The sequence below is a fragment of the Lampetra fluviatilis genome, chromosome 27 (assembly GCF_964198595.1).
Source record: "Lampetra fluviatilis chromosome 27, kcLamFluv1.1, whole genome shotgun sequence".
NCBI lineage: Eukaryota > Metazoa > Chordata > Hyperoartia > Petromyzontiformes > Petromyzontidae > Lampetra > Lampetra fluviatilis.
In genome coordinates, this window is record NC_136301.1 from 4,016,315 (window position 1) to 4,040,617 (window position 24,303).

The 24,303-nt window shown below is 48.8% G+C and overlaps 1 protein-coding gene across 1 annotated transcript; it reads right to left on the reverse strand.

Moving 5' to 3' along the window:
* Window positions 1-1,608: 1,608 nt before the first annotated feature.
* Window positions 1,609-19,980, reverse strand: LOC144942311 (T-complex protein 11-like protein 1). Its single transcript, XM_078869095.1, has 11 exons — window positions 19,802-19,980; window positions 11,297-11,455; window positions 10,932-11,061; window positions 10,260-10,380; window positions 9,570-9,823; window positions 9,030-9,166; window positions 7,515-7,705; window positions 6,492-6,676; window positions 5,863-6,035; window positions 4,270-4,378; window positions 1,609-3,858 (listed from the first exon to the last, which is right to left on the reverse strand). Exons 2-11 carry the CDS (start codon window positions 11,388-11,390, stop codon window positions 3,747-3,749), a joined length of 1,506 nt encoding a protein of 501 aa, XP_078725221.1. The 5' UTR covers window positions 11,391-11,455; window positions 19,802-19,980; the 3' UTR covers window positions 1,609-3,746.
* Between the last annotated feature and the right edge of the window lie 4,323 nt (window positions 19,981-24,303).

Consider the following 24,303-nt stretch of genomic DNA (forward strand, 5'->3'; position numbering starts at 1 on the left):
GGAACACCAGAATCATAGTAAAAATTTGGTTAGTTTAGAACAAGAAATAAAACAACACCAGCGAGGCAGCACAACTGGAGACCAAAAAAAAACACAGAACATGATTACGACTTGAATAACTCTGTCTTGACTCGGTATTTACCATCGTCATCATCATCACAGACGCGTCCGTGTGCGTACGAGATGTGGTCAAAAAAGCTTTGAGGATTAAATACTAAAAAGTCTTCATTAACGTGAACCTAAAGACTGGATGCAGAAGTGGCGCACAGTGGTTAGTGAACCGCGTTGTGAGCCAAACCGACCCGATTCCAGACTTACACACCATACCTGTCAACCCATACTGTTTACCCCGTATTATTGTACAGGGAAATTGAGTTTTCAGGTCCATACGGCGTACTGCCGTTTCAATAAGAGCGCAAAAACAATAACTTTTGTCAAATTTGTTTGTGTTTCTCCCCCGTGATGGGACTTTGTAGGATGAACGTTGAGATGTATAAGAGCACGGGCTGACCAATGAAGTCTGAATTGGTCTGCAAAAAGGTAGTCACTGATAAGGGGTTGACAGGTATGCATAACAATATACTAGAATTATAATATTCTGGTGCGTGCGAAATTTAATGAGACATTTCTTTGGACGGTTTGCTCTCAAAACGTTTTGACCAAAACGCAACACACGAACTGTATATTCTACGTTAAATGTGGATACTATCACTGTAAGAACCACGATCAAAGCACCTTTATACTGGTAGGAACGAAGTGGACCAGACCACCAATAGATTATATCGTCCGTCCGTCCGTCCGTCCGTCCGTGTATCAACATCGCCCCCTACTGCAAACACTTGGCATGACCCTGTCCGACAAGATGGCCGCCCGCTCCCCCTGCGATGTGAATGAAACAAGATGGCCGTCGCTTCCGGCGCCTCACGGCGAAACTTTTTGATCGACTGACTATGGGCGAACTCATTTATTCTGGTGGGTGAACAGTGGCGGGGAGGGGTGGAGGAGGAATTGATGATAAAAACAAACTTGCACCATCGTTACAGCTGCCGCGACGAGAGATGTGGGAGGAGAAGCGGCGACCGCTGCCTTGCAGGTGAGAGGTGCGTGTGTGTGTGTGCGCGTGTGTGCGCGTGTGTATGTGTGTGCGTGTGTGTGCGTGTGTATGCGCGTGTGTGTGCGTGTGTGTTTGCGTGCGTGCGCGTGTGTATGCGCGTGTGTGTGCGTGTCTGTGTGTGCGTGTGTGCGTGCGTGTGTGTATATGTGTGACTGTGTGCGTGTGTGTGCGTGCGTGTGTGCGTGTCCGGCCCACTCGAGCGGCGTGATGAATAGGCGCTATTGGGCTTCGGATCGTTATTCAGGGCGAACTGGAAGCGTAGCAACACAACTTCATTACGTGTGCGTGCGTGCATGTGTGTGTACGTGTGTGTGTGTGTGCGTGCGTGCGGTGTGTGTGCGTGTGTGTGTGTGCGTGTGTACGTGTATGTGCGTGTGTGTGTGCGCGTGTGTGTGCGGTCGATATCCCTGTACCGGTATTAGTATTATTCCTACCAGCCCACCCCGCAGGGTCCTGTTATATCTGGGGCAAAGTGGGGTGAGGGGGAGTATATATATATCGGCCTGGACGCTCCGTGGTCAGAATACTCTGACTGCCATTCAGAAGCTTAACATTTCAAAATCTATTCTCGCTCTAACAAATTTACCTGGCAAAAATTGTTTTAATCGCACCCCGTGTTCAAACCTGCAAGATGGCAAAACCCACGTTTATAGGGCCCCGTCCAGTCACAGGGACCCGCCCACTTTTTTGTAGACCACGCCCATTTACACGACCGCGCCCATTTTTAGCAGACCCCGCCCACTTTTGCAGAGCCACGCCCACTTTCTGATATCGGCTCCGCCTACTGCTGGTCATCGCAGGCCCTGTCCACTACACAGGTAGCAGCTTACAGAGCGACCTAGCGCCACCCCTTTGTCGAGACAGGGACTCCTCTTACTTACGAACGAGTTAGGTTCTAGGTCTGCTCGCAAGTCGATTTGTTCGCAAGCCCAACTCTACTCCCGTCGATTACAAACACGGTGTACGGCGTGTACACTAAACACGGGGAATGGCTTTAAAAGTTGTAAAATCTCCTGCAGATGTAGATGCCACTGGTTCTTCACGTTCTGCAGATGTAGATGTCGCCACCACCATCTATTGCGCGGCGGTTGAACTTTCGACTCTCGGTCCGAACAGGCAACTGGACACACGGACAGGTTTGTATCTCTGAAAGTTCGTGAGTCGAATGTTCGTAACCAGAGGAGTCCCTGTATAAGGAGTTGACCGTGAAGCCAGAGTATTTAAAACCGGCGATAAACCCCAATTTTTGAAAAATATTATTGGGTGAGCGGAAGCGGGACAGACTTCATGGAGAAGGGTTAGACATTTGGTAGCCTGATTATAACCATCATCAACATCATCTCATGCCAAAATAATAGTATAGATTGTACATTCCATATAGAAAGTGGAATTTCCACCACTGGCTCTGATGAGACGGGATTGGATTACGGAAGTCTTTGCACCACAAAAATGCCCCCCTCCCCCCACCACTTTACCATGGTGACTTGAAAGCCTTAAAAATCTTCAGTAACTACAGGCAGTGAACTGTGTTTTATAATTTTTGCACCATTTTTTTTACCTTTTTGTTCAAAGTTAAAAAAGCATTTTAGTAAAAAAAAAATGCACTTCTTTTGCTTAATAAAGATTTTCATAACGTAAATGCATAGTTTTTGTATCTATATATATTTTTTTCTTTTTCAAATTGTAATTCAAAGTTTAATATATATATACCAACGTTTCCAAATCGAAAACTATAGAATAATATTAACGCTACGGCGGTGTGAAAAGCCCCCTACATTCTCCCATATTTCCCCTTTTCTCGAGCTGCCCCTTTCCATCAGCACCGCCAGTCACATGACCCAGATCAACAATTTGTATATTCTTGGTTCTTTCGGTAAAGTCACGTAGAAGGGAAATAATAAAGTAATAAAAATAAAACATAATAAAATAATTCTCACGACGTTTCGGCCACAACGCAAGCAGCCGTCCCTCAGGTGAAGAACAGGTCTGTCGGAAAGTCGTGAGAATTATTTTATTATGTTTTATTTTTATTACTTTATTATTTCCCTTCTACGTGACTTTACCGAAAGAACCAAGAAAATGAATCCCTGCAGTCACGAAAGCTTTAAATCGAAACAATTTGTATGGCGCCCTATTGACCAATCAGACGACAAGCAAGTCAACCGCCTTGTCCTGATTAAGTCTTTAACTTTGAGGGGGCAAGGGCAGAGGTCGCAAACGGGTTTTGAGTCCTTACCCGTACCCGTACCCGGCCGCACCAGGGTCGCAAACGGGTACCCGTACCCGTACCCTACCCAATACCCGGCTACCCGTACCCTGCCGGGTATCGGGTAGGGTACGGGTACCCGATTGCGACCTCTGGGATGAAGCCATGTTGCAGGCGCGGGTGGGTTGATTCTAGGAACTTGAATTGTGAGAAGAGACAAGACGTTGGGAAATGAGTGACAAACGGTGACTCACCAGTGACTCACGGCCTACCCGTACCCGGCCGCACCAGGGTCGCAAACGGGTACCCGTACCCGGCCGGGTACGGGTCGTCGGATATCGGGTAGGTTACGGGTATCGGGTACCCGATTGCGACCTCTGGGCAAGGGAGAAGGGGGAGTTTGTCGTGGAGACTGACGGGGGAAGCCTAGGCCTTGCCTGGCAGGCCTGCCTGCGCCGGTGACACGATGAGCCCACAGAGGATGCGCAAGTAGTGGGTTCCGAAGACGTTGCGGTTGTGTATCACCAGGCGGGCATACCTGCAACGGCGAATGGGCAATGGGGAAAAAGAGATATGGCAATGGTTCAGCGGAAGTATTTCTAAGAGTAACAATTTCTATTTATTAAGAGTCCATGCAATGACAATGTCACCAGTAAATATAGGGTCAGAATAAGGTTGCTTTGGGATTGTTAGGGTTTCAGTGTTAATCCCCAATTCTCATCAAGCCAGACAAAAGCTCCTTTTATTATCCTTATTTCATTTGTGGTTCACGAGGCTCACAATGCCAACATGAGGCTTCTTTCAGATTATCTAGTGCTCTCAACTGGAAGTTCACAAACACTGTTTTAACATCCGCATTGTATTAGAACCCGGTCTGTAGTAACAAGGGGAACAGATTTTTTTTAATGATTGTGAGGAGAGAATGTGATTAAAGGAAAGTGAATTTTACTTCATAGCCACGTTTTCCAGCTCCGGCCCCACGGGCGCAAGTCCTCCTGGCATCGAAATGGACGACCGTCCTTCCACAACCCCTTTCAGGTAGTCGTTCACGCGGCTCGCTGAGACGGTGGGGGAGGGGGGGGGGCGGCCGGGCAGAGCACACGCAACAAAAACACGGTCAAATTTCGATTTAAAGCTTTCGTGACCGCAGGGATTCATCTTCTTGGTTCTTTCGGTAAAGTCACGTAGAAGGGAAGTATTAAAATAATAAAAATAAAACGTCGTGAGAATTATTTGATTTTATTATGTTTAATTTTTATTATTTTATTACTTCCCTTCTACGTGACTTTACCGAAAGAACCAAGAAGAAAAAAACACGGTCCCTCGTCAACAGCTGTGGTGGATAAATTAAAACTATAAACTATTTTTTAGTTCACCAGGTAACGGCCCCACCGAGCTGCATAGCTCTTTTCAGAAGTGACCTGGCTGTCACAAAATGAAAGCTCAATGAAGTGGCTTATCATGTGGACATTTATTGACGGCCACATACTCTAAACGTGGAGGGAAAAGCCGGAGGATCCGGAGAAAAATCCACGCGAACACGAGGACAACATGCAGATGCCAAATATTCAGCAGACATTAGGCTCGGGATTGAATCCACGACCTCTTGTATACCAAGGCAAGTATTTAACATCTTGCCACCGTGGCGCCCATGAACTGAATCCAAACATGAACCAATGGGACGTTGGTTTTTAAGGAAGGCAGCATTAACATTTAAGTGTTTCAAATACGCGTGTAATCATTAGTTTAAGTGTAAAGTTTATCTTGTAAAACCAGATGAGAATGCAAGAGGCAAGAGACAAGGACAGCTTCAGTTGTACGTGAAACACTGGGTCACCAAAATGCGAAAAGCAATGTACAGTAAGAATAGGTAGAACAATGAAGCGGACAGCAAGACATTACATTACAGAATGAATCAAAGATACTGCAAAAAAACATGAATACATATAAAATAGGATGTATTTCCTCGAATAAAAATTGGCTCAAATTACTTTAAAAAAACCTTCATACTAAAAGTAAGTTACAGAAACGTCCAAACGGATTAATGGCGATTATTTCACGAGTGTGTGAACAGACAAGAGATTTGTGTTGAATACAATTCAATCCTTCCCAAGTGTGCGCCTGTGCTGGTCACACACACACACGACCCACCGAACATGAACTACCGTGCTGCAGACGGACGCAGGCCGGGCTGATGAGACAAATGCCCTTTGTAACTTTCTGTTCCAAGTGCTCGCTAATGTAGCCTCAGGGAACGGATTCATATGATTAGGTGAATTTAATGCCCGAGGGGGTAAAGATGCACGCACTTGGGCGGGCGGAATTTGACTTGACAATGTCACCAGCCAATTGGTCGGCAGGCCTGGGTCACGTGACTATTAGCGCTGACAGAAGAGGGGGTGGCTCTGTAGGAAAGGAGAATTATGGGAAAATACGGGGGGGGGGGGGGGGGGTGGCGGCTCTTTCCACCACCGTACCGTCCCTGCACTGCTGTCACTAGGCTAGCGCACACAAACGCACACGTGCCCACGTGCCCACGCACCCACGAGTGACGCGACTGGGTTTCCGGGCTTGCACAGGTCCCGGATCTGGCCACACAGGGCGGCGCGTGCCGCCGCGGGGGTCTCGTGGAGGCCTCGCTGCTCGGCCAGGCGGCACAGATCGACGTCGAGCTGCTCCGACACGGCACCCAGCGCCTCGGCTAGCATGGCCGGGCTGAGACACGAGCAGAGAGACGTACGGATGGGGGGGGGGGGGGCGGGGGGAGACGCACGGGAGCGAGGAGACATCAGCAGATGTTTTGTTATTAAATATGAAATTAAAATTTATAAAAATAAAATAATAAAATTCACGACGTTTCGGAGGCAACACAAGTCTCCGTCATCAGGTGGGACCGTCACAGCTTTTATTAATTTTAATTTCATTTTTTACCTACGTGACTTCACCGAAAAAACTAAGAGTATGAATCCTTACAGTCACGAAAGCTTCAAATCTAGAATTGTTATTAAATCACAGCAACTGAGGCACAGGGGCCAAAATAGCAAGCGGCCAGCAACAAACAAGGCCGCCGAAGGTGTACATTCTCGAATCGAGCACGGCAACAAGAACGTGAGAAAGAGAGAGACGGAGTTGGCGTAATCGCGACGGCGGTGCGGGCAGTGCGTCTCGTACGGGTGGCAGGCTCCCTGCGTGAGCGCGTCCACCACGTGCTTGGCGTGAGCGAGGAACGCCTGCTGCCCGCGCAGCAGCTCGCGCGCCCAGCCGCCACACAGCACCAGCAGCACGCTCGCCTGCACCCGCAGGCGCCGCACGTGCCCAGCCGCCTCCTCCAGGCGCCCGCGGTCCGCCGCCACCGTCTACCCGCCGCCGCCGCCACCGCCACCACCGCCACCACCAAAGAGAAAGATCCCCTGTATAGCGTTAACAGACTGTTGGGTCAAGTGCAGTTCGCGAGCACCGACTGGAAGGCGCCCGCGATCCGCCGCCACCGCCGAGGCAACCACTGACACCACCAAAGATAAAGATCCCCCGTATAGCCTGAATAGACTGTTGGGGTAAGTGCGGTTACCGAGCACCTATGAAGTCTGGCACGGCACACGAGGGGATGGGTGGCCAGCACCATGCTCGGCCGCCTTTGTCTCCCTGGTGGCGATGTTTACACATCGCGCCGGGTACTAATTTGAGGCCGAGTCGACCTAGGGAAAGTCCAGGACCAGTACAGATATTCGTCGCCAATATTGGCCATGAACGGGAATCGCACTTGGGTCGCCGGGTTCATCGCACAGCGCGTTAACCACTGCACCACCACCCCCCCCCCCCCCCCATTACCATCACCACCACCACACAAGCACACGCGTACATGTACACAGGCAAAGATACCACCCCCGCCATGTAGCCCACACAACCGTTAAGGGCAAGTGCTATAAAGAGCGGTTATCTCGACCAGTATGGCGAACACGTATAAGGGCCATGACCACGCCTGACCACCATTGGCTCTCAAGTGCTGATGTTTACAGACCACTCCAGGTACTCATTTAGGGCCGAGTCAACCTAGAGAAGGCCCAGGACCGGTTCAGACATTCGCCACTCTTGTTGGTCGTAAGGGGGCAAAGGAACTGGGGTCGCCGGGATCGTATCACTGTGCGCAAGACACTCCACTGACGCTCTCCCACTCCCCGGCACGCACGCACGCACCTCTGGGTAGGGCTCGCCTGGCTCCCAGGCGAGCAGGTCGAGGAAGGCCTGGCTCAGCACGACCGAGGGATCGAGCACGGGGGTCACGACCCCTGGGGTGCGGGCAGTGGCACCGGGTGTGAAGACGCTGGCGCGCGACGGCGTGTGGCTCACGGCTGCCTCCAGCCAGCGCCGCGTGAGCTCCAGCGCGTCTACGTGCGCACACACACACACACGTGGGCACATGCGTAAGGAGATGCGTGTGGGCACACACAAAGATCTCCTGCATAGACTTGACAGATTTTTTTTGGGCAAGTGGTATTAGCGAGAACCTATCAAGGCACGTATGTATGTATTATGTTGAACTTCTCTCCACCGGGCATGTAGCCAACCGTGTGGGGCACACGAGGGGGTGGGCGGCACAGCGCCACGCTCGAGTGGCGATGTTTACACAAATCGGACCAGGTACTCATTTTGAGACTGAGCCGACCTAAGGGAGGCCTAGGACCATTTCAGATAATTGCCACTGGCGTTTGCCGTGAGCGGAAATCGAACTTAGTTCGCCGGTTTCGTAGCACAACGCACGCACGCACACGTGCGTTGCATTAACTAGACAATACACACGAGTCTAAGTCAGGTCAATTTGCTGCTGAACGTTTGTTGAGGCATTCATCCAATCTTGATTTGAAGCTTTCGTGACTGCAGGAATCCATCCACTTTGGTTCTTTCGGTAAAGTCACGTAGGTAGAAAAATAAAATAAAATAAATAATAATATGTAATTTTGTATTTTATTAGATTTGTCTACCTACATTCATCCAATGTTTACAATCCTGAGATCGTGGAGGAAATTCCACATTCCTATGGGGGGGGGGGGGTATAAATAGCAAGTCAACCATTGTTGACTCACTCCAGACAGACTGGCGCTCCTTATATTGCCACCAAAAGAAGGGTTGATTGGCAGAGTCAAACCCCCAACACCCCACAACCAGGATTTGAACTCGCAAAATTGCCGGTATCCTTTAGAATTACTCTGGACGGGCGTTCCTTGCACTCTAGTGGTCGTTCTCTACTCCATTCATCCCTACTCCAAGCCTGCCTGAGCAGTGTTTCGTGTTTAGTTTGTTGTCCTTCCCCCGCACCTCCGATTAGCACGGTTGGCTAGGTACGGTGCGAAAGAAGTTCAACATATGTACGTACGTTCGTCATTCAGCTGTAGGCTACTCCCACATCTTCTGAGATGCCTGGCCAGCATACAAGAGCAGGCCAGAGTAAGCGAAATGCCGCTATCTCTAGCGGACGCCCTTCCACCAGCGGCAGCGGCGTGTTGAAAGCGATTAAGAGTTCAACGTTTGTACTTACGTGCAAAATATCGAGTGAGATATGAAAAACCCCCGACTACGCCCACAGCGGAAACACCCAGACGGGTTGCGAGCTGCTCGTTCTACCGCCGAACAAGCTGGGCCCGGACGGCTTGCGCTGCTGCGTTATAAACGACGGGGGACAAGCGCCGTGCATCGCCATGCCGTGCCACTCACTGGGCTCAGCGCGCAGGAAGCGGTCGAACTGAGACTGCTCGTAGCGGCCCGCGTCGGCCTGCAGCCACGGGCGCACGCAGCGGATGGAGAAGTTGGCGTAGTCCTGCTTCATGAGGTCCAGCACTCGGAAGATTTCGCTGGAAGGAAGAGAACCCGGGGGATGGAGAGAGAGACAGAGAGAGGCAGAGACAAGACAGATGCACAGGGACAGACACACGGAGGGAGACGACAGATGCTTTGATACTCATACCGTGATGCACCGTGTGCCTAGCTGACACTCAAACCATGTGCCATGCACGTGTGGCCAACTTGGGTTCACCAAGGGAATGCATTCTGGACGAGTTTCTGATCGCACGTCTTTTTTTTTAATATAGGCAAGTGCTGTTAGCGAGTAGCTACAAAGGGAGGCACGGCACCCAAGGGGGTGGGTGGCCAGCACCACGCCCGGCCGCTTTTGTCTTCCTCGTGGCAATGTTCACTGCACACTGCGCCAGGTACTCATTCGAGGCAACCTACACGCACACACTCGATCGCACGCACCGGTACAGCGACACCGCCAGCTTGACGTCTTTGCGGCCTTTATCACCGGCGGCGTCCTCCGCCAGCCGTGCCAGCGCTCGCACGTCGGCGTCGCGCATGGGCGCGCACAGCATTGCCATCGTGCGCACCACTGAGCCGCCCACCTCCACCACGTCTAGCGTCCCCGCCTTCGCCTGCTGCGTCAGCAGTCCGGCATCGAGCGACTCCGGCAGCAGCGAGCGCCGGGTCGGGCTCGGCAGCAGGGACAGCAGCGTCTAGGAGCCGGCGCCGGGGAGTTGGTGCAGGTGCCGTGGGAGCGGCGGAGAAGGAGGGCGAGACAGTTGTCGTTATGGCACCAAGATCGTCAGCCGCAGCATCGCGGCGACAGTCGGCAGCGGCAACAGCATGGATTACGAGTAGGCTTTAGGGTTAAGCCATGTGCGTTAGTGTGTTGAACTTCTTTGGCACCGTACGTAGCCAACCATCCTTATTGGAGGTGCGGGGGGGGGGGAAAGAACAACGAACTTAACACAAAAAGCAGTTCTAAAAGAAATCCGTTTTCAATCTCGGGTCAGAGGTCAGGGTGCGAGAGTTCGTGGTACCTTAGACCGCATTTGTGTCCCCAAACCCGCGGGGACAGTTGTCGCGGCCATCAAAAAACGCAGCGACGACTCGGGCGAGAAGGGAAATGACAACTCTCGGACGACTCACCTCCTGGATTTCCCCCATGAGACGCAGCGCCCCGCTGAATTCTGGGGGATCTGTCAACAGCTCCGTCTCCAGGATGTCCCAGAATGCCTTGTGCATCGCTTCCGTCACTGCTTTCTCAAGGCTGGAAAATAGCAGAGGTGCTCGTCAGAGGTGGGGGCAAGGGGGGGGGGGGGTTATGGGGGGGGGGGGTTATGGGAGTGATCACCTGCCCCACCCCATTTTGAGACCCAAAACTTTGGTGTTTTATTCAAATTGACCGGAGAGAATAGTTATAGGTCAGTGATGTTCGCTGTGAACACCCGGAGGCCAATCTAGAATCTCCCCAGAGTGGCGGGCGGGGCACAAGATTAGGATTGTTTAAAAAATAGGGGCTCAACATTCTAACAACATACATTCCATTTCTTTATCATGGTAAATATCAATGCTCAGGGGCTCAAAGGGGGAAAAGGGAGGGATGGGGGTTGTTCTCATTACCCCATTACCCCCCCACCCTGCACCCCTTTAGGATCAGCCACTAACCGTAAACTAATTTTTTTTTTGTTTAAACCAGCAGGGCATTGGAATGATTGAGGCGAGACGTGATGCAAGGTGCTTTGAGATCCGGGGACATTTAAACGAGAGGCACACTGCATGCAAAATCCCTGTGGCCGACACTCGTGCTGGCAAAATCACCTCCCGTCGGGAGGGGTGTGGCGCTGGAGGCTGAAGTCGGGGTCGAGCGCGATCTCGTGCGCCAGGATCATCTGCTCCAGGCTCCGGGTGGCCGTGTGCACATCGGGGGACACCAGGCCGGGAGGGCTCTCTGTGCCACGCCGGCAGTTGCGAGATGGGATAAGGGGTTAGAGGGGTCAGGGGGGTGGGATTATTATAACATTTTTCAACAGAGTTGCTGAACACAAGCCCGAAGGCCCAAATGCCTCGACACGTACTCACGACCTCGACGCTGACCCCCACGGCCTCCACGCTGACCCCACGGCCTCATGCCAACCCCACAGCCTCGAGGCGTGTGCTCACGGTGGACGCTGCGTCGCCCTCACCTGGAGGGCTGCCGCTGGCGGATCCTCCGCTGGGGGACTCCATCTCCCCGTCCTCGGACACTGCGGCAGAGTCTCCCGGCTCGTCCCGCAGCATCGCCGCGTCTGCACGGGACAAGCTGCAGCCGCCGGGATGGACGTGTGGGCAGCGGCGGTCGCAATCTGACGGGTGGCGCAGTGGTTAGCGCGCTCAACTCCGTCTGAGATCACCACCACCATCATCATCATCACCATGACCACCATCATCATCAACACAACTATCACCACCATCACCACTATCAGTCCATATGCAGTTAACAAATGGGGCACTTCCATGATTTCAGATGCAGATTTCAGGCGTACACAGAATGTAACCAATCACTGGCGAGACCCCGAGCTGAATCCAGGATCTCAGCAAATGCTGGTAAAGTCTTCTGATCCCCTGAGCCACCGAGGCACCATTGACCATAACTTCTGAACGTGATTTTCTCTTATGAAATCTTACTTCAGCCTCTAGAGCAAACTGCCACAGTACCCTGACCTATCTGATAAAGGTAACGGACACCACTTTTAAAATTACGATACAGATTTAGAGCTCTGCTGCCAACCGAGGCACAGCACAGCCCGACCTGAGAAACTCGCACACACCGCGCCGGCCAAGTCTTGTTGTTTGCGAGCGCTTATTGAGCCTGGCATGGCACGTAGTGTAAATCGGTACTGCGGCCAGCACGCATTACACCCTCTGCCAATGTCTCAAAACCTCACACTCATGTCGAGTTTTCACCCATCCGGGTTTGACTCGAGATCTGGTACTGGAATTGTGTTGTACTTTATTACAAATACACCGCAGTTATGAGGAAGTGAGATCTACGTGCCGGGTTTGGTCTGCTAAAGCGGTGGCAAACTAAGTCCGACCTGAAAATCCACGGATACCGTGGCGGGTCTAGTGTTGTTCACGAGTTCCAATTCTGGCTGGCACGGAACGTAATCTAACCGGTCTTCATCCCATATCCTCAGAGCTCACGTTCAAGATCCACCACATCACGCACTCTGCTCTCTCTCTTTCTCCATATCGCGTGGCTTTGAATTGAGCAGCAGCTATAAATTAATGTCTATGTTGTAAATCCCGCTGCTGGCTTCAAAGGACAGCGAGTGTGCGCCACTCGTGCCCTTCAGAAATGCTCCAAGTGGACATGAGATGGCCAATTGCCAGGACCGGTTAGGACTGCCTTTCCGCTCCTCTGAGGTTTCCTGCGCCGCTGTGCGAAGACTACGTGCTTTTAAAATTCTGCAGGGTTTTGAGATGCAATGCAATATCAATGACGCTATGTAAAAAATAAGACAAATATTTTAAAATATATTGACTGAGCCGTCCCTGGGGTGCGGCGGATCTGGGCGAACGCCCCGGGCCCTGCTTTTTGGGGGGCCCAACCGTTTGACATCACGGTGTCAGATGTAATACTTCCGGTTTAGTTTGAAGGCGTCGGCCAGGTCCACGTGGTGGTATTTGCCCCGGGACGCACATCCCCGATGGCCCTGTATATTGATGCGTATCCACAGTCTGTTGCGGTGCTCTGCAGTTGCATTTTGCCCGCTATTTTATTTTCCATTTCTGGAACAGGTGACTGCACCTGCCATGGCCGGTTCGGATTCGACTTAACGCAGCCCCCCGCTGCTTGTGGGAGGGGGCAGTGAACTTCCCGATGCCTTGGTGGCGGTGGTTGTACTTGTGGTGGGATCCTCGATGAGAGATTCTTATTCGCGACAATGTTTGCGTTCTCCCGTTCATTCTTCCACCAGTCTCCCATGCCGCCTGGTGTGCGGCTGATACAAATGACAAATTTTGGGCTAAGCTAACCTAATGGAGGACTAGACCAGGTTAAGAAACAAATTGGCAACAGAAAACTCACTTCGGGCCTGGAATTCAACTTAGATCGTGACGATTACTCCGTAGCTTGCAAGCGGCGAGCTAAAAACACTTGCTCATCGCTTCCTTTAAAAACTGAATGCACATGCATACGCACACACACACAACCAAAAATAGCCTCACGGAGGGTACAGCCATCAAAGTGTGGATCAGAGACCGGAAAAAGAACATAGCTACGCGTTTGTAAACAAACACGATGGACAACACCATAGAGGTGGATTCAGGGTCACTGAGTTTCCGACCACCTGAATGAGCCTTTCCCATAGAACACAGCCAAATGAAATGTGTTTTCTTCCCACACGCGCAGCCCTTTCTCCAATCCACCGCTGGGTGAGGGCCTTTCCCCTCACCGTGCCGGTTGCTATTTGACCACACTTGTCCAAGCTGGTCAGCGCGGGTTGTTGAAGGCGGGGAGCATAGAAGTGGGGGGCCTTAGACATACGCTCGATCTTTCTTGTTGCAGCACTGCCCTCTGCTGCTCACAGCATAGCCGCACAGCAGCCTAAAACAACACCTATTTTACAAATGGTGGTTGCCCATCCAAGAGCTTTTCAGGCTCAAATTTGTGCTTGGCTTCCGATATCCGATGAGATCTGGTAATAGGTTCTCATCATACAGCAAGGTGCAGTACTGCACTAAATGCCTCGGTGCAGTATTTTAAAAGGTAAAGAGTCTCCCCATCTGTTCAAGCGTACCTGGCATGACACTCCACTCTGCTGGTGGACGTGCATCAATGGTGGTAATTCCACATTCCCATGGCAGGAGCCATTATATGCCAGAGGATGACCAATGTCGAATTTCCGTTCAGCGGTATTTTATTGACTTTCTATCAAGCGGTGTTTTGTCGACCAGAGAAATGACGACGTTGGCGATGGGTCGGGTCCACCCCGGCACTGTGATGGAGCCACCACTGACATTATAATTACCGTAGTTGGCCGTGCTCCGTTATCAGTGTTGTGAATCGGATCATTCGCTGGTAGCGTTTCAGACGTTCGCCATGAGGCCACTCCTGAAGCCGTCCACCGGCTCACCCCACCAACCTCGCCATGAACATCTAAAACATTGCTTAAAATAATCACGAGCGACGCTGCGGAGGATATAAATAACACGATAAGTGGAAAATACACCTTCTTGGTTCTTTCGGTAAAGTCACGTAGAAGGAAAATAATAAAATAATAAAAATAAAACACCTGAGGATGGCTTGTTTGCGTTGTGGCCGAAACGTCGTGAGAATTATTTTATTATGTTTTATTTTTATCATTTTATTATTTCCCTTCTACGTGACTTCACCGAAAGAACCAAGAAGATGAATCCCTGCAGTCACGAAAGCTTTAAATGGAAAATACACCTCGATCTCACATGTGTCCCTCCACATGAAAGACTGAAGTTTGTTTTTTACCCATCCCAACAGCCACAATTGTTCATGAGCTCGGACCACTTATTTCACTTGGATGGTACCACCTGAGGTGCCGGAACATTTGTGGTTCCAGTTTTTTTAAGCGGCCAATAACAGTTGCTTGTTGTGATAACCATTTGGAATGAGTGGGGTTGTGAAGAAATTCACTCTCAGGTGTACAAATTCATCGCCACCAATTAGGGGTTTGCTACCTAGGTGGTACCAATTTTGCTTTGGCCCATGGATAAAACGGCTTTCAGGGAGTGCATAGCTTCAGCAGGATTGGTTCAAGACAAACAAATTGGACTGGCTTCAAGATTCAATGACTCGTCAGCAGTCAAGACTTGCTTCAGCCAATGCTGGCGAACTGCCCGCATATGAAAGATGCATTGTTTGCTTATTAATCGTGTTATTTATATTCTCCACGAACAAGGAGCCATATATAAGAGGGAGAGAGGGGTCCTTGCCAAAAACGTTGCCGATCTACTACCGAAAGGTCAACACCAGGTGGCGCTCCTTGGTTCTCCAAACAGAGTGGTTCAACCCCGTGCCAATCAACTTTTTATATTTTACAAAATGTAACTCAGGGTTGTTTTCGGCTACATTAAATCATCATTAGATTTAGCAATAGGTTTTTACTCTTTCAACTGGTACAAAAACTGACACCTTTATACAAGGCATCATGTTTGCAATAACCACAACACAAGCAGTCAAAATGCAAACAAAAATAAACAACTCTGATAATGATATGCACTGCCCTTGAAGTTGATTGGTCCACACCCAAGACAGCTTTTCTTAGAGCCTAGTCTCCATTGGTGTTGGACCAGATGACGCCAAAAGGCGTACTTAGATTTGCTTAATCCACTGCTGGATGAAGCCCCCACCCCACCAACCCCCACAAATCCCCACCGCCTCCCTCATGATATGTAATAACCGTCATTCGCCACTAAGTGGTGGTGATGTCACTACAGCGCTTGTGCCAGGCTATGTGCACGTTAAGGCCACGTGAAGTGGCGAATGCCTACTGGCAGGAGTTCACGGGACAGACCCAGGTGCCATGGGTTGACCGACTGAGATGATTGGCAGATGCACCACCTGTGCCCCCTACTGTGCCACCTAATACATGCACATTCAAAGATTTCATTGCTCCATCTCTATGCTGCACCGCCCCGATAGTTAAGTGGAACGCCAACAGCTTGTGCTTTTTTTGTACAGCCAACTTTGGAAACACGGGTAAAAAACAGATATAAGCACCACTCTAATATGTGTCTCCACACATATGTCTTAGTCTATCAGCCTATTGGCTTTCCAGACCAAAATTATCTGGACCAGTTTCAACCGTTTGGGTCACATGAACAGGGTCACGCTTGTGAAAAATATACCGCTGGATTACAATGTTTTGGCAAGAGCACTCTATCAAAGACGAAGGGACATTGCCCTAAAAACGTCACTTATATTGTTTTCCTTTTCAAGTTCAAGTTCAAGTGATGAGCTATTCACATAAGTTCATATCGATTATATTCAACGCACAAACCGATTTCCATGAAAAGCACAAAGTATTCCACGAGCATTGTGCAATTTTTATCATTTGTCATCCCAGAATTCTTCAACTTCCGGGCATGTGTCTAGAATTACTCCTCTACTTACGAACATTCGACTTACGAACTTTCAGAGATACGAACAAACCTGGCCTTATATCATCCAGTTGCCTGTTCGGACCGAGAGTCGTAAGTTCAACAGCCACGCAATAGATGGCGGTGATGGTGGCATCTACATCTGCAGAACACCGAAGAACCAGTGCCATCAACATCTGCAGAACGTGAAGAACCAGTAACACCTACATTTATAGGAGATTATACAACTTTTAAAGCCATTCCCCGCGTTTAGCGTACACGCCGTACGTGTTTGGAATCGCCAGGAGAAAAGTTGGACTTACGAACAAATCCACTTACGAACAGACCTCGTTCGTAAGTCGAGGAGTCGCCGGTGTTTGGCATTGCCTGGCTCTATGTGCACTCCCCCCCACCCACCCCTCAAAGAGACCACGTGCCGTCACCGAAACCCAAGAAGCCTAAAACGAGCGGCGTTGCGTCACGCCGCAGACCACGCCCCCCGTTTAAAGGGACAGCGCCGCCTCGTAAACAACGACTGCACATGCACACGAAGTATATACATTCTTCTTCTTGGTTATTTCGGTAAAGTCGTGAAAAATTTTAATTTTATAATGTTTTATTTTTATTATTTTATTATTTCCATTCTACGTGACTTTACCGAAATAACCAAGAAGATGAATTCCTGCAGTCACGAAAGCTTTAAATCGAAATTTATATAAATTCTATTCCATTCACGTCACTACCATACCTTATTTACGCCTACTAAAACGACTTCCGACACAAATACAAGGTCTCCCAGCGTACTGCACGTACACTCGAAGCAAGGCAATACACAGAAGATGTACACTATGAGATCTCCTTTACCAGTGGCAAAATATATTAATAGGTTTTTACCCTTTTAACTGGTAAAAAATCTGACACCTTTATACAAGGCAACACAAGAAGTCAAAATGCAAACAAAAAGAAACAACTCTGATGATGATAATGGACAGTGCATATCATTATCATCATCAGAGTTGTTTCTTTTTGTTTGCATTTTGACTTCTTGTGTTGAGGTTATTGCAAACATGATGCCTTGTATAAAGGTGTCAGATTTTGTACCAGTTAAAAGGGTAAAAACCTATTACTATACACAGAAGATGTTAACTCTCTCGCCGGGTATACAGGAGGAAGTCGTGGGTTCGATCCCGACCCTGACGCCTGCTGTGTATTTGGAGTTCGCGTCTCTCGGTATTCGGGTCCTTCCGGGTGTTTCCCTTCACATTTCGAAACACGCGTTCGGTATATTATTTGGCGGCTATAAATGTCCACGTGATGATAAGCCACTTTCGTTGAGCTAGCATTTGTGGCCAGGTCGTTTCTGAAAAATAAAATAATTACATAGCTCGGTGGGCCATTACCTGGTCAAATAAAAAACATGGTTTAGTTTCGAGTGTTAAATAACAATGAACGTTGCCACTGGCTTATATTCGTACAGGTGCCTTTTAATTGGCGCGACAACAAAAAACAGGAGACACGTGCCTTCCATATCGATTAGCACGGTTGTATACGTACGGTGCGAAAGAAGTTCAACATGCATATATCGACGCTAACACCAAGGGAACGCGTGCCGAGGAGATGGAGCGATGAAATAAGTTTGTGGTGGGCGATTTGTTGGCGATGGCTCTTGGGGAGGACGCATTCATCCAGCAGTGGATTGGGCACGGCTGAATTAGACGATTTTATATATATAAAAAAGCGGCGAACTTGTGTACTTCACGAGACCACGACGCAAACAATGCTAACTACTTCAAATCGCTTTTAATTAGTTTAACACGTAGGCTTTCGCGAATGTGGATTTTGCTCTCCGACACACCAGTGTTGCTGTACACTAGCAACGAATTGGCAAGTTCTGTTTACGTGACAAAGCTCACCAATTGGCTGCGTTGGGTGGTGGCGGGGTTAACGACGCAATATGAATCTTCTTGGTTCTTTCGGTAAAGTCACGTAGAAGGGAAGTAATAAAATAATAAAAATAAAACATAATAAAATACAATTCTCACGACGTTTCGGCCACAACGCAAGCAGCCGTCCTTACGTGAAGAATGCATTTCTTCACCTGAGGACGGCTTCTGAAGAATTAATTTCTTCACCTGAGGAAGGCTGCTTGCGTTGTGGCCGAAACGTCGTGATAATTGTACTTTATTAGGTTTTATTTTTATTATTTTATTACTTCCCTTCTACGTGACTTTACCGAAAGAACCAAGAAGATGAATCCCTGCAGTCACGAAAGCTTTAAATCGAGACGCAACATTTATATTTATGCCATCTATTATGGATCGCTTTTTTTCATGCCGGCCTGTTTAAAGTTGCGACATCAAAACACGAACACTCGCCAAGTACAGTCAAGGGTATTGCATAAAAACAAGACGCTACGTACACATACAATGCGCTCCATCTCATCACATCTCGAAAGCCAAGCAGGCGTCGAGCCTGGACAGCGCTTGGCTGGGTGAATATCAATCGTGTAACAGGTGCTTTAGGCTAAGTGCAGCAACACCCACGACTTTACTAGTCTCAATCGCGCAGTGGATTGTTAACAAAGGCTGTGAATGTACTTCTTGGTTCTTTCGGTAAAGTCACGTAGAATGGAAATAATAAAATAATAAAAATAAAACAATAAAATAATTCTCACGACGTTTCGGCCACAACGCAAGCAGCCGTCCTCAGGTGGAGAACAGGTCTGTCGAGAAGACATACAAAATAAAACATAATAAAATAATTCTCACGACGTTTCGGCCACAACGCAAGCAGCCGTCCTCAGGTGGAGAACAGGTCTGTCGAGAAGACATACAGACCTGTTCTCCACCTGAGGACGGCTGCTTGCGTTGTGGCCGAAACGTCGTGAGAATTATTTTATTGTTTTATTTTTATTATTTCCATTCTACGTGACTTTACCGAAAGAACCAAGAATATGAATCCCTGCAGTCACGAAAGCTTTAAATCGAAACAAACACAATGTCTAACTGTTCTCTACCCCTCCTCCTCCCCCGCAAGAATGACTGCTGATGAGACTCAGTAAGTCGAGAGCAGTCCTAAGTTTGCTTGCTGAAACTCATTCTTACTTTACAATGGTCTGAAAAACCAATGAGGCTGACGATGGACTATAAAACATGACTGTTTTGTAATATGTCGACACAAAATGAGTTATTATATTTGATGTTGTCTATATCCGCACGAACTGGTCGCACTCCGCAGTTAGCCAACCTCACATACATCAGGCAGCCGGCTACAACTCTGCAATATACACTTATACCCCGGATAGAGTTATCACTCTACATTAAACCCATACGATCCCCAGCAGTTAATTGAGAAGGGAGTAATTGGGTTACAAATCAGCGCGGAGAGGACACACTAAGTCACCTTTATAGCCGTGGGGCAGTGACACACGGGGAGGTGGGGGGGAGGGTTAGTTTACTGCCAATGGGAGTACATCTTCGTCTGTTTACAAGCACCACCACCACCATCGTTATCAGCGGTACTGTTACGTAAACACTAGCGGTCGCGAGACGGGTAAAACACAACACATACGCGCCACGTGCGTTCATTCTCACCTTCGTGTCTGCGAGATTCAAGCGCGACACTTCTTAAACCGTCGTAGAGGCTTTAGTGGCGGCTGTTTAAAATTCAATGATTATTTGTAGGGTGTTTTTTTAAAAACATAAACAACAAAAGCAGTCACCCACGCATGTGGATTGCCAGCAACGCGGCTCTACGGAACAGCTGATGAATGCATGCGGCCTTTAAAGTGTGACGTCACGGCATAAATTAGACGAAACCAACTGACGGTGGGATGGAGTGGGGGGGTGAACCGATACATAGTTGTTCGTTTTAACAGCTTTAAGGCAGTAGTTCCGCCGTAACTCATAGGTTTCACGACTTCAATGATTATATTAATTCCAGTACAATGCATTGTTATCGTTCGCGACGCATTTTTCTTTGTCCCTGATTGAATTGGTTAACTTTGGGTGAGCAATTTATCCCCCCTTCAAGAGGCTTGCGATAGCCCGCGGGTGGGGTGGCCGATGTTTTGGTGCTGCCTCATTAGCATAAACCACGCCCCCACACGTGAGGCGTGGCTTGTGGTCACGTCACGTGTTTGCCCTTTCTCGCTCGCTGATTGGCTGTATTAAAAAAAAACACAGTCGTTGAGACCTCCGGCTTAACAAGTACATATTTTTTTAATTAAACATAAATCAATACTTTTTATTTATTCGCCCGGATGAAACCCGCTCGAGTAGTAAACTAAGACGCATCGCATGGATATGAGTGAATAAAAAAAAAATCCGTATTAAAAAATTTATATAATTCTGTTACCACGGAAACGCATTCGCGTTGCCACGGCAACGGCCATTTAAAAATAAGGAAAACAAAACATGTGCAGGAAGGCCGTTATCGCTACCAGCAACGTCGTGCAATTGGATACGTGGAACAAACCATCGTGTTGTCCGTGCACACCACACCATAACGCCCTTTTAGAACATTGTTGTTGTTCATATTCTGGCTCTTTCGGTAAAGTCACGTAGAAGGGAAATAATAAAATAATACAAATATAAAACAATAAAAATTCTCACGACGTTTCGACTGCAACACAAGCAATCGTCATCAGGTGTGAAATCCACAGCAAGAAAAGTATTTTTTTTATAATTTTAAAATTTCTTGCTGTGGATTTCACACCTGATGATGATTGCTTGTGTTGCAGTCGAAACGTGATCATTTTTAATGTTTTATATTTGTATTCTTTTATTATTTCCCTTCTACGTGACTTTACCGAAAGAGCCAGAATATGAAGCCCTGTAGTCACGAAAGCTGTAAATAAAAATGTATTGTTGTTGTTGTTTCGAGATTAAACTAGCTTTTTATCGCGTTATTCCTCAATTATCCACGGTCTGCTTTCCTGTCAAAGGATTGTCGAATCATGGCTGACCAACGCAGAGAAACAAAACTCAAATTGCTCATTGAGGCACGCAAGGAGGAGACATGACTTTGAAAATACTGTCATGATCCACTGCTGGATGAAGGCCTCCCCAAATCCGTGGCCGTCTCTCATTGTCTCCTGCACATGAGCTGCACTACGAGATTGTTGTTACTTCAATAATAATCATGTCAACTTGTAATGCGAAGCCGCACCACAGTATTCACTCACTCTTGTAGAGAGAGAGGATGACTCAGAGGTGTGATGAGGAATCAGAATATTTATTTTTATTGGAGGAATCCGATGAGCTATAAAGCTATTTTCCACAGATGTCCAGTAAGAGCATGTCAGAACAACAGAACAACAACAACACAGACGAGCAGGAAACCCAGCATCCAGGCGACGAGTCTGCGTCAAATCCCCCTTCCCTACAAGCTCTGCGGTCCTCTATGTATGAAGGTGTTATCGGCCAATTCATTAGTGTTTGCATATTGGAGGTAACCGGGGTACCGCAGAAACCCCACGTGTGAGACCCCTCTCACACTCTATCACATACAGATGGAACAGGTGGAGTCCACATATTTGCTGTACTGCCTTCTGGCGAGCCAAGGTATAAGATTCCTTCCTCTTAGACCCCCACGGGAAAAAAGTTTCACAACATTTGTGTGGTTTTAAAGCTTTAGTGACTGCAGGGATTCAGTCACGTAGAATGAGGACGGCTGCTTGCGTTGTGGCCGAAACGTCGTGAGAATTATTTTATTATGTTTTATTTTTATTATTTTATTATTTCCATTCTACGTGACTTTACCGAAAGAACTAAGAAGATGAACATTTGTGTGATCCACCAAGCCTGGCCTCCACAGTTCTGGATTCCAGGTGTAGCCACCACCGCAGATTACTGATGGCCTCAAGTAATCAGTAACCCCACTGTTTACCTTTCACGATTGGGTTTATTTAATCGATTTAAGGGCCCTGAATGTCAGTAAATCCTTATTGACCCAAAATGTAATTGATTTGTTAATTATGTGAGAGCCCATTGGGATTAAATCCGTTGTGAGCTGTGAGATTAAATGCCTTGTACAGGTTGAATTTAGACAGCGTCGAAATGCCACCGCTCTCGTTCAGTAGATGCTGTACAAAAACAGTGGGTGTATTTATTTTGCAGAGACAGAGAAGCAAGTGAGTCATAGGCAGAGGGAAAAAGGAAATAATTGAGACTAGATTTGAACAGAGGCAGGGCGCCCACAGCACACCACGGCGCGCTTGAGGTAAGGATATTTTTATATCTACAACAGGGAGGGCAGCAGAAGAGAATGGGCGATCTCCCACTGAGCGATGGTTGTCTGGGTTTCTTTGTACGTGTCTTTCTACCGATAGAACATCATTCATGCTTCTCAATGCGTGGAGGGGAGTGGAGTGAGATGACAAGAGAGAGGTAGGAGAGAGGGTGGAGGGGAGTAGAGTGAGATGAGAGGGGAGAGGTAGGAGAGTGCGTGGAGGGGAGTGGAATGGGATGAGAGGGGAGAGGTAGGAGAGTGCGTGGAGGGGAGTGGAGTGAGATGAGAGGGGAGAGGTAGGAGAGTGCGTGGAGGGAAGTGGAGTGAGATGAGAGCGGAGAGGTAGGAGAGTGCGTGGAGGGGAGTGGAATGGGATGAGAGGGGAGAGGTAGGAGAGTGCGTGGAGGGGAGTGGAGTGAGGTGAGAGGGGAGAGGTAGGAGAGTGCGTGGAGGGAAGTGGAGTGAGATGAGAGCGGAGAGGTAGGAGAGTGCGTGGAGGGGAGTGGAATGGGATGAGAGGGGAGAGGTAGGAGAGTGCGTGGAGGGGAGTGGAGTGGGATGAGAGGGGAGAGGTAGGAGAGTGCGCGGAGGGGAGTAGAGTGAGATGAGAGGGGAGAGGTAGGAGAGTGCGTGGAGGGGAGTAGAGTGAGATGAGAGGGGAGAGGTAGGAGAGTGCGTGGAGGGGAGTAGAGTGAGATGAGAGGGGAGAGGTAGGAGAGTGCGCGGAGGGGAGTAGAGTGAGATGAGAGGGGAGAGGTAGGAGAGTGCGTGGAGGGGAGTAGAGTGAGATGAGAGGGGAGAGGTAGGAGAGTGCGTGGAGGGGAGTAGAGTGAGATGAGAGGGGAGAGGTAGGAGAGTGCGTGGAGGGGAGTAGAGTGAGATGAGAGTGGAGAGGCAGGAGAGTGCGTGGAGGGGAGTAGAGTGAGATGAGAGGGGAGAGGTAGGAGAGTGCGTGGAGGGGAGTAGAGTGAGATGAGAGGGGAGAGGTAGGAGAGTGCGTGGAGGGGTGTAGAGTGAGATGAGAGGGGAGAGGTAGGAGAGTGCGTGGAGGGGAGTAGAGTGAGATGAGAGGGGAGAGGTAGGAGAGTGCGTGGAGGGGAGTAGAGTGAGATGAGAGGGGAGAGGTAGGAGAGTGCGTGGAGGGGAGTAGAGTGAGATGAGAGGGGAGAGGTAGGAGAGCGTGCGGAGTGGAATAGAGACGAGGCGGGATAATGCATTGAGGGGAGTCGATTGAGGTGAGAGACCAGCAGGTGGCAGCAATACTTGCCCAGGCACTCCATACAGTGAGGGAAATAAGTATAGGGAAATAAGTATATTTCCCTCATTAAAATGCAAATCAATTCATAACATTTTTTGACATGCGTTTTTGTTGTTGTTATTCTCTCTCACTGTTCAAATAAACCTACCATTAAAATTATAGACTGATCATTTCTTTGTCAGTGGGCAAACGTACAAAATCAGCAGGGGATCAAATACTTTTTCCCCTCACTGTAGCATAGCAATAAAACAGATTGTATACGGCCTTGCCACAAGAAATGTGCCGTCTCCGAGCTCAGGAGTCCACCGGGAGAAGATTGACAATTATGGCGACCGAGTGGAGACTCTTTGACTTTTTGAAGCAATCAACACACAATTGTTATCACGTTAGAGCGTATCTTATCCGTTATTTTCATCAATTAAAAACGATAGTCCCATAGAAGTGTTAAAACTATTTTCTGAAGCACCCTCTCTGTCTGTATTGGCCACGAAAGCCTCCCAGCTACCCCTACGCAAGATGGCCGGCGGTGTTCGGACAGCCGCGTGACGTCACATCCTGCCCACGTGATCGCGCGTTGCCGCTGCCCCCCCCCACCCCTCACCCCAC